This window comes from Protopterus annectens, chromosome 13.part0 (assembly GCF_019279795.1).
Source record: "Protopterus annectens isolate FY-2018-M chromosome 13.part0, PAN1.0, whole genome shotgun sequence".
NCBI classification, from domain to species: domain Eukaryota; kingdom Metazoa; phylum Chordata; order Ceratodontiformes; family Protopteridae; genus Protopterus; species Protopterus annectens.
Window position 1 is genome coordinate 542,672,809 of NC_056747.1, and position 16,159 is coordinate 542,688,967.

The window sequence follows — 16,159 nt, forward strand, 5'->3', positions numbered from 1 at the left end:
ATCTCAGTTTTTTTTCCTGTGTGCTTTGTCCTCCATCTCTAACATGTTTTCTCTTCTTTAGCAGTCTTCTACTCAGCCAGCCTTTTCTTCATTTCAACCTCTGGTTTTTGCAGTTTTATCAGTTCATCTGGATAACTGTTTAAAATGTCTTCCATTTTCTAGCCTTTTATTATTAGAGTTGCTATGCTCCTTTAATGTTTCATTTTAACCAGCTTGGAGCACATTTGACTTATTTTTACCTTTGAGTTACTGGAAACCATTTCTTGTACCAAAGCCAGAGCATGAATTGCTTTCTGATGAAAGCTACAGGATTCAACAAGTCAGTGTTTTCTCTTCAACTTTTTTAGATGACTTTCTTTTAGGCTCTCTAAGTTTTTTTCTTTGCTGGCACCCAGGCAATGTAATTACTAGCCAGTAACTGAATTTTCTTAAAGCAGGCAGAACTACTGTCCCTTATCTATCACTTTTTTTCACCTCAGAGAGAAGAAATTAAGCTGTTGATCAGTGTACAGCCATCTTGGAAAGATGGACAGTGCAAAAATATTATGCAAAATCAGGCATATTCTGCAAAATCAGATTGTTCCCCTTCACAAAATGATTTTTAAGATGTTTCAACAAACTGTAGATTTGATCTTTATGTTTTGTTTAGATAATGTTGAAGCTAGTTGAAACTTGGGGAAACATAGAAGCTTCATATGCAAAAATGTACATAGTATATATATATATATATATATGTATATATGTGTGTGTATATATATATATATATATATATATATATATATATATACTGATGGGTTCACTTCTAAATCCTGAAAGCCCAAAATCCTGAGACCAAAATCTTGACAGTTCGAAATACTGAAAACTTAAAATACTGTATCTCATAATGCTGAAAACACACAAGATACCAACACTTACTATATTCCATCACAAGTACATACAGAAACAAATAAAAGACAAACCATACTGATACATACATGTAGTTACTTTAAAAAGTTATACCAGAAATTTTTCTCCCTTATATTCTTTAGTAAACTTCAAAAATATGTGTCTATACTAAAAAGTAGGAACAGTGAACGGTAAAGGCTAATACACTTCACTGATGTTCTTCACCCTTCAAACCAGAGCACTGCAGTACATTATTAATTCCAAATGTTTAGCATTGTGTTAGTTACAGTCATCTGTTCATTCAGCCTAATAGGTACACATGCAGACTATAAGCCACTAAAACCTGAGAAGGCAGTAGAAAATACTGGCTAAATGTTTTCAGAAGAAATATGATAACCAATTTCATATTGTTGAAGACTTGCAAGAGAAATGGGAGACAAAATAATATAGTACTAGACAACATTTAAGGTCATACTGATTAAATGTCGCCAGGTTTATGCATGTCATGGAATAACATCTGGATCTTGAAATGCCTTTAGCCAGTTTAAGAAATATAAATGATCTAAGTTCTTTGTGTTAATAATATTTTACTTTGTTTTATTTTTCTTTGCCCTCTGTTTCTCACTGGAATGCCTGCTCCTTATCTTACAATGGAAAAAACATTTCTGTACTGTGATTGTGGCCCTTTCAATGTGGACTCATCAGCCCAAGAGGTAAGCACTACTTTGTTTCATCTGAGCAGCTGTTTGCTGCAAAAGGGGGATTATGAGCAAGCTGCAATAGTAAGTTTGAACACAAGAGTTCTTGCAGCACAGCAGATGCACAGTACTAGCATTCAGTCTTTGAAGAGAAGTGTTTGAATACTGTTGGGAAAAGAAACAAGTCAAAAATCATCATGAACCTTTAACTTTCCTCAGTTCATTATTGTTTCAGTAAAATTTGGGCTCTGAGGGTGTTAAATGTTTACATAATGTTCAATGGTTAATAACTGTTAAGTGTTTCATAGTGTAACGTTACTGGTACTGAGTGGAATAACTGATGTAATATTTTTCTTTGGCCACCACTCAGATTACAACTTTCTGCAGATGATAGTAATAGGTCTACAGTTTTGTACATCACTGCCTGATATTTGACAGAATGCTTTTAATTTTCTTTCATATCTAATAACGGAAAGTTACTATACTTACCTGCTCCCCATCCTACTATGTAGCAACACGGTTCAACTTCATATCGTCGAATTATCATTTCAATGAATTGCAAAACCTTGCGACCAAATTGTCGAAAGCTCAAATCGTCAAAAACTCATAACATCGAATCTCAAATCATTGAAAACTATAAAGCAACTAGAAATAATATCCTAGACACTGTTTCCTATGTTTATGCAGGGGAGCAAGCCCCACTGCACCCCCACACCCCCTGTAAATTAAATATACCAACTCCAAGGTCGCACTACAGTGGGGTTAGGAAATTACCTTTTTCCCCCACTGTAGTGCAACCTTGCAGTTGGTATATTTAATGTACGGGGGGTGTGGGGGTGCAGGGGCTTGCCCCCCTGCATAAACATAGTAAAAACTCTGTGGGGTGTTCTTTCTAGTTGCTTTATATTTTTCAATGATTTGAGATTCGATGTTATGAGTTTTTGATGATTTGAGCTTTCAACGATTTGGTCTCAATGTTTTGCAATTCGATGAAATGATAATTCGACAATATGAAGTGGAACCAGCAACACGTGCCTCAATAAGAAAGATGTTGGGCATAACCACTAAACTGTATTCCTGCAATTCTATGTCATGAACTGTACAACAAACAATAAAAATGTTCACAAAATGGTATTTTAAACAGCTGAAATGTATTTAGCTATGATTATAATACCTTGTGTTATACTACTGACACAGTGACTACAATTCTTAAACTCAGTCACCTAGATAATGTTCTTTGGGCCTAAACGGAATCATAATGCCATTCCACCTTTGCAAAGTGCTCAAAAAGTAGTTTTCACCACCTGTACCATATTTTATAATGTTGTACTTCAAATGCATTTCACTGATAAATGATTGGCTCTTCCCTATAGAGAATTTCATAATTGACAATGTGTGTTGGAGCTCCTTGAAAAATCTTTGTTCGATGCACTATACTGCAGGAAGCAAAAATGTGTGTTGCCGCTCCTAGAAGGATCTTTATAGTTTGGTTTTATGCATATTGAGCAGTGTGATTCATGTGGTATTGTAATTTTTATTAATTTTTATGTTTCAAATTTGAAACATCAGGCAACTATCATACTGGATTCATAGGGGTCTTCTAAACTAGCAGATATGCAGTTAACTGTGGGGATACGAGGTTATTTGACAAAGAAAATGTGTGTGTGTGTGTGTGTGTGTGTGTGTGTGTGTGTGTGTAGGACAGTAAACTTAATACTTTCTGTGGGATTGTTTTGTCATCCCTTTCTCTTCAGGTGGTGTAGCAATTTTTGTCTTAGGTTCATTTACTTTAAGTTTTTTTCTCTATATATTTTTTTTCAGTTTCATGTACGCCTTCTAATAAATTTCATTTACAAGTAATAACTAGCAAACATAAATTTCATCTCTAGCCGTAGGCAAAAGCCAGCTTTATTCATGGGTAATGATTTGATGCTACATAATTAAATAATAAGGTTTTAAGTCTGAAACGTATGACAGTATTACACACTCTAGTTTTAATTATTCATATGGGGATAGCCTTTCTGAAGATATTTCCATACATTTTGGCACATGTTCTGATTTAGCCTTCAAGCATGGTTTTAGAATGATTTGACGTGTTTCTTATGTTTTACTGCAGTATTATTTAGTTTCTTTATCTGTTCTTTGAAAGCAGTGTTAGAACAGAGAGTAAAAATTGTATTTTTATGAGGTTGGAAAATGTGTCATTGTGTTTAAAGTGCCAAGGAATACATACAAGGTTTTCTGCAAGAAGCTGCAGAACAGAATGTTTCTTCTTAATCTACGCAAAGTACTGTGACATTTGCAACAATTACTAATTTTATAATCATTTTCATTGCTCACAAATGTCTTAATTGTAAAAATCCATATACAATAATTTAAATGTGAATTATATGGTCACTTTGTTTACTTTCTGAGAATATCCCCTACTTTGAATGACAAAGTATCTAGTTAATTATAAGATAATTTGGGACACATGCTGGATATGTAAATGCTATTCTCATGTATATTTCTATTTATCTAACCATGGGACACTAAATGAAGTAAATATCAGCTTCCATAATATCTTGGAACCTTCTGGTTATTTTAAATAAAGAGTTTAATGGCAACTGTTCAAGATGGCACAGGCTTGGGTATATTGAAAGACTGCATTCAAGCTGAATTTTTGCATTGACTTGTGCATACACAAAGCAACACATTGATTCAGTAATGTGCGACTTTCATGCCAATGAAACAAAACATCTAAAATATTTTTGGCAAGATACAACAAACAGGAAATACTTTGAGCTTGACACTGTAATGCAGTTCTAAGCAAGGAACGTGACAGATCTACAGCTTATCAATAACTCACTTCAAGATGACAATAACTGACACTGTCACTGCATGCCAAAACTATTGGTATGATGGATAATGCACTATACAAGCACTGAGTATGTTGCAACTACTTGATAGAACTTTTGTTAGTACTTGTATAAGCAATGCAATTTCAAGGATGAAAAAAATGCTATATGCTGCTCACTACAATCAAACTATAAAACGCCAATGTTTTAGCTCAGCTATGGTAAACATCAGTTTCAGTTGTTTGCTAGTTTTTTCTGACAGTGTTTGTGAATACATTGTCAATACTTTTTTTATCAAATGCACATAGCTGCAGTTCAAAACTCAAAATGATGATCACTCTGAAGCAAGCATGTAAAATAAGCTTCAGTTTGTGCATTTTGTAATCAATAACATATTGCTTAAGATTATGTCCATCGTAATTTATTTCTCGTAAGCACTTCTGATAGCACTTGTGAAAGCAATGCATATTTTAATCAAGAGCAACATGTTGCACTTTGTTTCCCTGTGATCTTTTTCTCTGAATCAGGTAAAATCTATATGAAATGTTTACTAGTGCTCCTGACAGAATCTTCTTCTTTTTCTTCTTTCGGCTTTTCCCGGTTAGGGGTCGTCACAGCAGATCACCTGTCCTCTCATGATTGGCAGTGGAGTTTTACGGTGTTGATTTGCTAGCCCAGTGCCCGACCTTCCACAGAAGGAACACACACATGCACACACTCACACCTAGGGCCAATTTAGAGTGTCCAATCCACCTACAGCATGTCTTTGGGATGTGAGAGGAAACTGGAGCACCCGGAGGAAATCCACGTGACCACAGGGAGGACATGCAGACTCCGCACAAAAGGCACCCCAGTAGAGGATCAAACTGGAGAAACTGTTGCTGTGAGGTGGCAACAGTAACTGCTGCACTACCGCGGCTGCACAGTGCTTCTGACAGAATAATTTTTTTTAAATCATAAGTAAAATGCTCCATAATGCTTTTTGTGCAAATTTTAAAATGCTGTACACTGCTTCCCCAGAATCATAAGCTGTAAAACAAGAATGCATCAACTTGTCTTATCTTGGGTAAAAACAATTTTGTTTGCTAATTCTTCTGAATGCATTTGTAAAAAGTGATGTAACTAATTTTTTTAACAAGAGCAAAACTACATTTGTTGCTTCTCAGTGATCATCTAAAGACATGGTTGCTTGTTAGTGTTTCTGGCAACCTTTGTAAAAGCAATGTATTTTTAATCAAAAGCAAAATGCTGTCCGCAACATCCCTACAACTATTTTAAAATAGCTTATGTTGCTTTCCCATGGCCATACACTGCAAAAAAACTATTCAGTTAGGTTTGGGTAAGGTCAATTTCCATTGTTTACAAGCACTTCTGTCACTGTTTGTGAAAATTATTTTATCAAGAGCAACACACTGGTCTTTCTTTCCCTGTAATAATGACTTTTTATTTGAAATATGTGAGTTCCACTTGTCTATAAGTGTTTTTATAAGCAATGCATTTTTGTCGAGATCAAAATAAGTTGCTTCTGTGCAATAATTTTGATTACACATGTCTAATTACAAATGCTGCAGTATGTTTCCAGTACAAACTAACATCTATCATTGACAAATGTTCATTTTTTTTAGTCTGGTGCTTGTAGAGATTATCTCCCTTGATTTATCTGTGGTAATTGTACCCTTACCTGCTTTCCTTTTGCTATAATTAGCCCACTGGAGGAAGAGGCAAACATACATGAGACATTTAAATACTTATTCTGTTGGGAAGAATGGGTTGACCTATCCAGGAGAGGCATGCTTTGATTCCCATTCATATTATTTGTAAATGTTGTCAAGGTCTCCATTTTATCACCGAGCATGCCAAAATTCTTATGATATATTAATATTTTGTTGAGGCTGTAGTTGTAAGTAGGGCGGCATATTATTTACATATGCCATATAGTGAGGGTAATAAACATACTATTAACAATGTCCATACATATAGAGTCCACTATAAAAAAAGTTCCTTATCTATATTCATGTCTGTAACAACATATTGGCTGTATACAGAATCACTTTATTGCTATTTGTGATGCATATTTATAGACATCAGAAACCTTGTAAAAAACAAATAAGGCTTCACTTCTGAGCTGCAGACCCAGGTCTTTATTACAAATACCGGACAGACTGCACTAAATATCCAGTTTTGATTTTCATGTTCTTCCTGCATTTTACCTTTGAACTAAAACATTTTAAAACTGCACATTTTATACATGCAAAGCTATTATGCATCTTTTTTTGTACATCACAAATTTGTCACTTGGACCGGGCATGTTGCCACATATCTGATACATTTCTATACATAGTAACAGCTCTTTTAATACTTCCTCAGTAGTTAGATTTAGTGCTATGTCATAATTGTTAAATTTAGACACCCATCGCTTCTACTGTGCATCACAGTCCAGGTTAAAGTTTGGAAGAATTGCATAGCTACAGATTTCTTTTTAATAAATATTTTATTTAATGGAGACTGTCTGCCTTTATTTCTAATGTGTGGGTTTTATAGTTATAGACTTCCAATTGCTTTTTGCGTACTGGCATTTGGACATTTACTTTTAAAAGAAAGGCGACTTAAATAAAACAATGATTGCTATGTCAACTTTTTTTGATAGAGGTTTTTGATCTACTTAAAAAATAATTTGGACTTTATACAAGTATAATATTTAAATAATCTAGATTTTTTTTTCTCATCCCCAGTTTTCTTTCACATGCCTGAAACTGCATTTGCACACAAGACATTATAAAGGAATCATATAAAAAGGGTTCACCTTTGAAATTGTGGCTTTCCATGGCTTTTTCTTGTTACTAAACACCACACTGAAGGCTATGTCTATATAGAAAATAACAGTTTATACAGGCTACCTCAAAGTTATTTCACTGACCCTACTCAGGAAAAAAAAACAAAAACAAATTGCCCAGCTTTGGAATGAATATTATATGAAAGTGTTCTGAATTCTACACTAATAACCTTTTATAAGGAACTATCAATAAAATACTGTGCATCAACAGAGCTTCTACATAATCTAATAAGTCATTATCTTTGCAATCTGCATCTTGGATTTGCTGGATCAATTAACAGCTAGGTGGTGATGTCTTAATATTTGTAAAAGGACACGTAAAACCAGAAACCAAGAAAACACGAGAGGGATAGAAAACTCTAAAGCCATATTAAATATCTATAGTATCAAATAAAATATGATAGGAATCAACTGCACATGGATGCCTACTGCAAATCTTGAGGATTTCTTGACTAAGTTTAAGATATAAAAATTAATTAAATAGTTTGAACTACCCAAAGAGTAAAGTGCTCCACAACAGACATCACTATATATTACTTGACAAAAACAATTTAGATCAAATAGTAAGAAATGCAGTCTGGGTTAACAATATCGTAGACATCACACTGGTAGGGTAGGAGCTTTTAGCTATCTGCACTTGACTATACCTTTTATAAGTAACACATACCATGATACCACGATGACAGCTAATCTACAATTAAATAACAATTATAAAAAAAGTATAATAGATGCATTATATAATGGGTCCCTAAAGGAAGTGACAGACAACTGAGTGACTGTCATTAATGACATCAACTCCCTTTTCATATTTGTACATGGCCCCACACAAACAATTTATCTCTGTCCTCAACAACCTATCCTTCTCTCAATCAGTCACCAACTGGTTTCAGAGTTACCTGTCTGACCGCCAACAATCCGTTGTATGGCAGAATAACACATCTCCCCAACTACCTGTCTCCATAGGGTTCCCGAGGATCCATCCTTGGACCCCTACTCTTCTCTGTTTTCACCAATAATCTAGCTTCTGCCACCAAACATGGCACACTCATACAATACACAGATGACTCAACCATCATCTGCTCAGCCCATTCCCTACCCAAACTGCAAAAAGTCACACAGGAAGCCTTTTCCTCTGTTGAAACTTGGTTATCCGGTGCCCAATTAATACTCATCCCAAACAAAACTAAACTACTCATCTTCCAACCCACCAAACATACTCAAAACAACTCTCACTTTAACATGTCCTACAGACATTGCCAACATACTGGCTGACAGGTTCAGTGCAACTTCCCCCCCCCCTCCCCTAAGGGAGATACCAAATGCCAAATGCCCCCCCCCCCCTCTATCCTCTCTAGCAGCTGCTCTCTCCCTCTTCTCAGCAAGGCAAAAATAACACAGCTGGTGGGGGTCCCCGGCTGTGTGTGTGGTGTGCTCGATTAAACCCACAGCAGTTAATTAAACTGTTTAATAGTAGTCTAGTCTCACTCTCACTCCTACCCGGATGGCGCTAGCGACTGTGGTCCCCACCACATGGTCCCCACTCCACAAAGCCAACTCCTCCTGACCCCTGAACCACATTCCTGACCATTACTTTATCTGCAAAGCCAAAGAGAGGATCTGTGGATCTCATATATAGGATCATAGGGAATGGAACTTGCAGATCCAACCCAGTTTTGGCTTGTCAAAAATCAGAGATTCAGATTTTAAACTTGGCTCTTTTTTGACTTTTCACAAAGCATGAGGCAGAGGATGGCAGTCCGGACAGCCTACCCTACCTACCTAAGAGACCTTTTACTTACCCCGAGGTCCCAACTGGAATCATCATAAAACTAAATCCAAAAAAATACATTACAAGATGGGTTGCAAACCCATGCCAAACTGGACACCACAGAACCCACAGGGCTGATGTGTCAGAGACTACATGTGTCGTGGTGTCAGTGAGGAAGTCAAAGCCTGTCCAGGGCTCAGTTCTTGGCTACTTTCTCTTGGGTGCAGCTTTGTTTCTGAAGTACATTTCCTCACAGGAGTTTGGGATGACTGCAATGCTGGCTGACAAAGTTTGGGGCAACCCCCAAAAAAAAAACACATCCAACACAGATATCCTTCAGAAGATAACTGGTGCCAGAGCCATGGCCTTGTATAACCAAAAAAAATGCATGCTGTCATACCCTTATAAAAAAAGCCAAAATATAAGCTTACCACCCTATAGGAAAATAAGGTAACACAGAAGAAGTTATTAGGACCAATCCCCTGAACACAGACAGAACCCAGGTTTGGCTAGACTCCCATATTAAAGTAGTTATTAGAAGTACCTTTACATTGCCCTTTCATATGAGGGAAGGGTTCACAGATCAAGAGTCTCAGTCTAGGATTCATATCTCCACTCATCAGTCTCACAATGATCATCATCACATGCCCCATTTCGAATGTATCTGACCCAACACACCTCAGCTGGAGGCCACAAACCAAACAAACCAAAAGGATAAGGGTCTCAAAAAAAGGAAAAAGCAAAACCGAAAGAAGAAACTTAAGATTATATATTCAGTTGCTTTCAGCTGCTTGCTCAGCCTATAATACATTGCTTGCCGCATGTACCAGATTTTTGAAAATGCCCATGAGCTGCTTCATCTCAAAAAAAAAATTTCATCCCAAAGTGAGGAAGGGCGGGAGACTTAAACCTTAACACGGCGTGCTGGAGATAGATTCATCAGACCCAAATTCATCACCCAGGATGGAACAATCCAAAGGTTTTAAACAGTGGGTTTACCTGAATCCCGTTTTGTTCAAGGCCTCGCACAATGGCTGGAAGATCTTTCTCTTAGCTTCAGTGGGACCTATGTGCATGACATATGCTCAATGGCAAACCAGAACATGACCAAGGGCATGTCTCAAAATCTCATCTCAAAATCAGAGCCACAAGGGAGAATTCTAAAAACCTCAAATACAAAAGGGGTTATTAATTGAAGAGCTGAGATAATAACCCAAAGACCCTATGCTGTGGAACATTCATCCCCCAAATCACCATGCAAGAGCACCAAACTGGCCTTGTTCAGAGAATCTTGACCAATGGATGGGAGGAGATGACAGACACCTAGGTTACTCATCAACTGCTAGAGCAGAGCACAGCAACAAAATAATGGGCATAGTTTCTCCAAACAAAAGAAATGGCGCCACAAAACTATGGGCTAGGCTTATAAATGCCCTCGGGCAGATAGCCTAGTATGAACCTATGAACCTATGAACATCACAGGAAAAGACAACACCAGTATATACCCAACTGAACATACCAAATTGCTAGGAGTGGAAATAAACAATAAACTAAAATTTGACATTCACATATCCATGACCATAAAGAAAGTCCACAAAAAACTAGGAGCGTTATACAGAAATAAGCAACTTCTTACCAAAGCAGCAAAGATTTCAATAGTAAATTCCCACCTTATCTCCACCCTACTTTATGCCTCTCCAATATATACCAACCTAAGGCTATGCGATCTAAACAAGCTAGAGACCTGCTACAACAAAATTGCCAAATTCGCCACAGGGTCATCCTACCGTAGTCACCACTGTCTCTCACTTGCTGAACTGGGCTGGCTTGAACTCCCTCACCTCCTTCAATGGTATCAACTCTCACTTGCCCACAAACTAGTAAACCTTCCACTAAATGTCCCATCCCTCCAGAATCTACTCCAACCCTATCGCACCACCAGACCACTAAGATCCAGCAACAAAAATCACTTGCAGATCACTAAAGCCAATAACTCTGCTGGTGAAGCACTATTCTCTTGCACCATAGCCAAATTATGGAACTCCCTCCCACCCACAATTACCTCCATACCATCATGCACCCACTTCAAAACTTTACTAAAAGCGCACCTAAAAACATGCTGGCTATGCCCTTGCAACTCCCACTCTAATATCACCCACCCCATCCAACCACTACCTTTCTTTCCACTCCACTAACTACCTTGATTACAGCAAGCTCAGATGCTCATAAGCCTAGTACTTATTATACAGCAGGAACTTCTTATTGTAACATTTGTTAATGTCTGCTATGTACTTCACAGATAAAGATTCTAGTTGTCTACTGATGTACTATGTTCTTCATCTGTAAATATGTTGTAAGTAATTGCTATGTTAAATTGTTAATCACTATGTAATCCAATGTAACTACTATCTGTTTATTTTAACTGTGGAGCTTTTCTCCCCAGGCCTCCGCTGAAAATGGACCTGCGTCCAGTCGGACACTCCCGGTCAACAAATGTAAATAAATAAATAAAAAATAAATAAATACATGGATTAGGGTATCACATCAACATTGGTAAATGGGACCAAATCATCTAGAGCCAATGTTTACACTCCCAGGTGGCTAGCCTTGACACTGTGAGAGGCCTGTAACTTGAAACATGCAGCTTTACATGCAATATGGTGAATGGTGAAACTCAATGTAATTAACTGAGTCCTACAAAACTTAACTCAAAATATCTACAATGGTTTCTGTCTAAAAGGACATGAGTCGTCAAGACAATAATAACTTTGTGTCTTGAGACAACATGGATGTTTTATGCATTATTGCGAGGCTATAGTTCTCACATATAATACAAAATTTCTGTGAGTCTTTGAGTGAAATATGCACATGCATGGTGTTTTTACATATGGGCAACAAGGGAAATAAACACATAAAAAAATCTAATTGGAAAACATTTTGTCCCCTAAATTCCCCTTTTGTGTCACTGCTGCTTCGCTGTCTGCATATGTTTTGATACAGCATGATTTTGTATTAGATGCTCTGTAAATTCTTACACTTCCTTTTTGTATGAAATCCCCATCCTGTCCAGTTAAATTGACTAAATGTAGTACTAGTTATAACCAACAGTGATATCTTCATGAACATCATGTATAGATTATTGAACGTTGTCTTTAGAAGCATGCTATAAAGATTAAAAAGCAACCACAGACACTTAGCAGACAAATGCTGTAGTCTGAGAGATACTGAGTGCCATCTGAAAATGCTAAACTGCTATATTTCTCAAAATATAGCCATGAAAAAGTGCATAGAGGTGAATTGCAGGGATTAAATGGAAAGCTGACCATCAAACAAGTCTGCTTTTTATACTTTGGGTGCATTTTTTTTGCTGTTGCTGTTTTTTATCAGAATCACTAGTTTGATATTCCCATATTCAAAATGAAACAAAATTAGGACCACTATTTAGAATCTTGAAATAATTTCCACTACAAATATGAAATTAGATTGTAGAACGTTACAACTGAAAGTTTTCCAATGGTTCTAATTGTTTGTGAGATTTAATTGTATTTCAATATTGTTGATTATGTCAGTCCCAGTGTCCTCTTTTGGATCTATGTCAGAAGATCCAAGTTTCAGAAAGTCAAACTTTGTATGGTTGAAACAATATGACTAACTTTCCAAAACATCAAACAAGATGAAACAAAAATCTACATTTTTGCTGGAAGGCAACCCCCTCCACCCCCTGCATATTATTTATACCAACTCTGAGATCGCACTAATGTGGGGAAAAGGGTAAATTCCCTGATCCTTACTGTATCACAATCTCCATACAAAAGCTTCAACGTTTTGAAAAGTCAATCATATAGTCTTGACCATGTGAAGTTCAACTCTCTGAAACGTAGATCTTCTGAAGAGAGCCTCTTCTTTCAGGGGAGACCTGAGATCCATTCTTTAAAGACTTTTATTGTATTATCACTTAAGACATAAGCAAACATACATTTAATCAAAAGAAAACAAGCCATATTTGGTTTGTTAACATGTTCACTGTTACAAACTAATGCATCACATACATTTTTATATACAATTATCATCCATCCAGCACTACATATATTGCTCAATTCCTGCCTTCCCTTCAACCTCACACCTCCTTCTCCAAAACATTAATCTACATGTATTCCTCCCACAATTTCTATTTTTTTCTATATAATTTGCTCCTACCATTTTCTAAAGATTCGGCTTCCAGTTGTTTTATTTCTGTTACAATATTCATTGCTCCAAATACAGTTGGCTTAGACTTTAATTTCCATTTTCTAGTAATTGCTTTTCTGGCAGCCAGAAGAATTAAACTTAACAAGGCCTTGCTTTATTTAAGCAATTCAGATCCTGCACTTGAGCTCAAAAAATAATTTCTTTAGATAAACCTATTATTATTACGAATATTTTTGACAGAGTACTATGTAGGGAATTTTTAAAATCTGCAAACGCATTACACTCTCTAAGCATATGTTCTCAATTACCTCTTTCTTTGCCATCACTCCTCAAGCATTGACCATCTACTTGGGGAAGAATTCTTTGTAGTCTGCTCAGAGTATAAAAACACCTATGCATACACTTCCAAGCAAAAGTTCTAAATTTTCTAGACTTTTTGTTGCAGATCTGGGAGCCATGCATATGTTCTCCCATTCTTTCATTGGGAATTGCTTATCCAGTCTCACTTCCCAATCTTTTCTTACCTCCTGTGATTGATTCCTATAGTTATTGTGCAATGTTTTATAAGCCCTTCTAATTATCCCTTTATAACAGCAGCCAACTCTAAAGAGCAGATTCTTTCACATAGGATTTCCTGATCCCTTTCTCTTTGTCTGTACTCTGACATTAAATCCTGATAGGGAAGACAGTCTCTAGCCTGTAGTCTAAATGCCTTCTTGGCCTCTTCATATTCTGTTACCTTTCCCTCTCTAGCAACTTGCTCCTAGTATATTGGTTCCTTTGCAAGATTTCTCCAGTAAATTCCAACTCCCTCTTTCCTATTCTTTGCCCCCCCTCAACTGAATTCATCCCTATTTGCAGAATCCCCTTTCTCCATTCTCATACTGGCTTGGTGCTTAGAATAATTTATGCTACTTTATGAATATAATATTCTGTATGGCTGCTGTTATTCTCCATAAAGATCTGCATCCAAAATTCCATTCTGTCCTTATTTCTTAAATCTCCCTCCTGCTCATCATCATCCCTTTCCACTTTCTGCTTGTGTTATGTATATAAGCCTTGCATGTGTAACTCTAAAATACCCCTTCAAATCAGGTAATCCTAAACCACCTTGTTCTATGGGAAGAATCAACTTATCTGAATTGACCCTTGCACTCCTCCCCTTCTGGATTCAATCCTTCATTTCTTTATGAATTACTGCCTACAGCTTCTCTGGTTGGTAAAAATATGCCTGACCAGTACATAAAACTAAAGGGACTAGAAACATTTTTACTGCTTATATCTTGCTATCCATATCCATAAACATGAACTTCCAGTTACTCAGTTTTATAAGCTTGAATTTCTGAGTCCCTTACTTTGTTTGCCAATGTCTTTAAATATTATGCAAATAAAGGGTAAAGAGGACAGTCCTGCCTGGTTCCTCTGTTCAGATGTAACTTATCAGACAGAACTCTCCCAATTTTATTTTGGTATCCGATCCCTCATATATACTCCTAATTGAACTCATTAATGTATCAGGGAATGCAAATGCTTTCATTGCCCTACTAATAAAATCCTACTTACTCTGTATAAAGACACACCAAAAACAACAGTGCTATGTTCTTACATTCTGCTCCCCTCTGTATCATCATTGTCCTATTAATTTTGTCAAATGTTTGCCACTTCACAAAACCACAGTGATCCCTATCTATCAAATTTGATATTGCATTTGCCATTTTTTAGCTATATCAGACATAAAAACTTTATAATTATAGTTTAAAATTGAAATGGGCCTAGATGATGCGGTGTCTGATGAGTCTTTACCATCTTTAGGTATTACAGCCACCACAGTTTTTTCCAAGATGTTGGTGCTTCCCCTCCATTTAAAATACTGTTAAACAAAATCTTCTGCTTCTTTATCACTTTCTTCCTTCCTAGCTTCCAAACTTCCACAGGATTACCATCTATTCCTGCAGACTTTCCTGCAGAGTGATTATATGCTACCATTTTTATCTCATCTCCTCCTATCCTAGCTGTTAGTAATCGAGTCTCATCTACCTTTAATCTTGGTACATTTAATTCTTCCATAAATATTTCCATTTGTGCTTTTTCTTAATTTCCACATTCCTCTGCTTTATACAAACTTTCATAAAATTTTCAAAATATCTATAATACCTCTACAGGATCTTTGGTTATTTTTCTTGTTATAGACCCCTAAGTTTGGCAATAACCATTTCTTCTGTCTATTACCAGAGTTGTTGTGTTAAGAACTGTTGTGCTCTGGAGTTATCATCATCTAAAAATAGTCACTTTAGAGCAGTATTTATAAACTCATGCATATTATCTAGTTACTGCCTTAACTTCTATTCAGCACACTGCAGTTTTACCTCTTCCTGTATTGTGAGATTTCCCTTATTCTGCAATACATTAACCTTTTTCAGCCCCTCTAAATAATTCTTGTTACTTCTTAACCATATCTCTTTCTTTTATGTCTACCCTATTTTTAAAATCCACTTTAATTTTATTCCACTCACTAGCTATAACCTCTGATGAAATGTCTATCTTCCCTAATACATCTCTAATAATTCCCACTACCCATTCATTAAATTCCACTATTTTTAGCAAGTAGGTGGGGAAGTACCAATGTCTTATTTTTACTTCATTACCCTGCAGTTTTATCTTAGCTGTTATTGGCACATGGTTGATGATTTCAATTAAATGCATATGTTCCTATGAAATATAATTTCTGTCCACAATGATCTTGTTATTGTACCTTGGGGAATAATATGTAAATTCTCACCAAGTTTTTACTTCTAAATTCATATCTTTCATACCAAATATCTTCATACATTTCTTCAGTAATCTACCTTCTTTTGTTATATTTTCCCTTCTAGGTCCTCCAGATACATCCTCACTGTTGCAAATCAAGTTCCAGTTCCTACCTAAAAGTAATATTCTCTGCTGAAAGCTA

General features: G+C 36.4%; 1 protein-coding gene across 1 annotated transcript in view; it reads left to right on the top strand.

Annotated features, from left to right (window-relative positions):
• The window catches only part of LOC122787456 (septin-4), a 1,249,948-nt gene that overhangs the window by 14,731 nt on the left and 1,219,058 nt on the right, over positions 1-16,159 (top strand). The window contains exon 2 of the mRNA XM_044054187.1: positions 1,591-1,598. Within this exon, the coding sequence (XP_043910122.1) occupies positions 1,591-1,598 (8 nt within the window). The remainder of the gene's footprint in view (positions 1-1,590; positions 1,599-16,159) is intronic.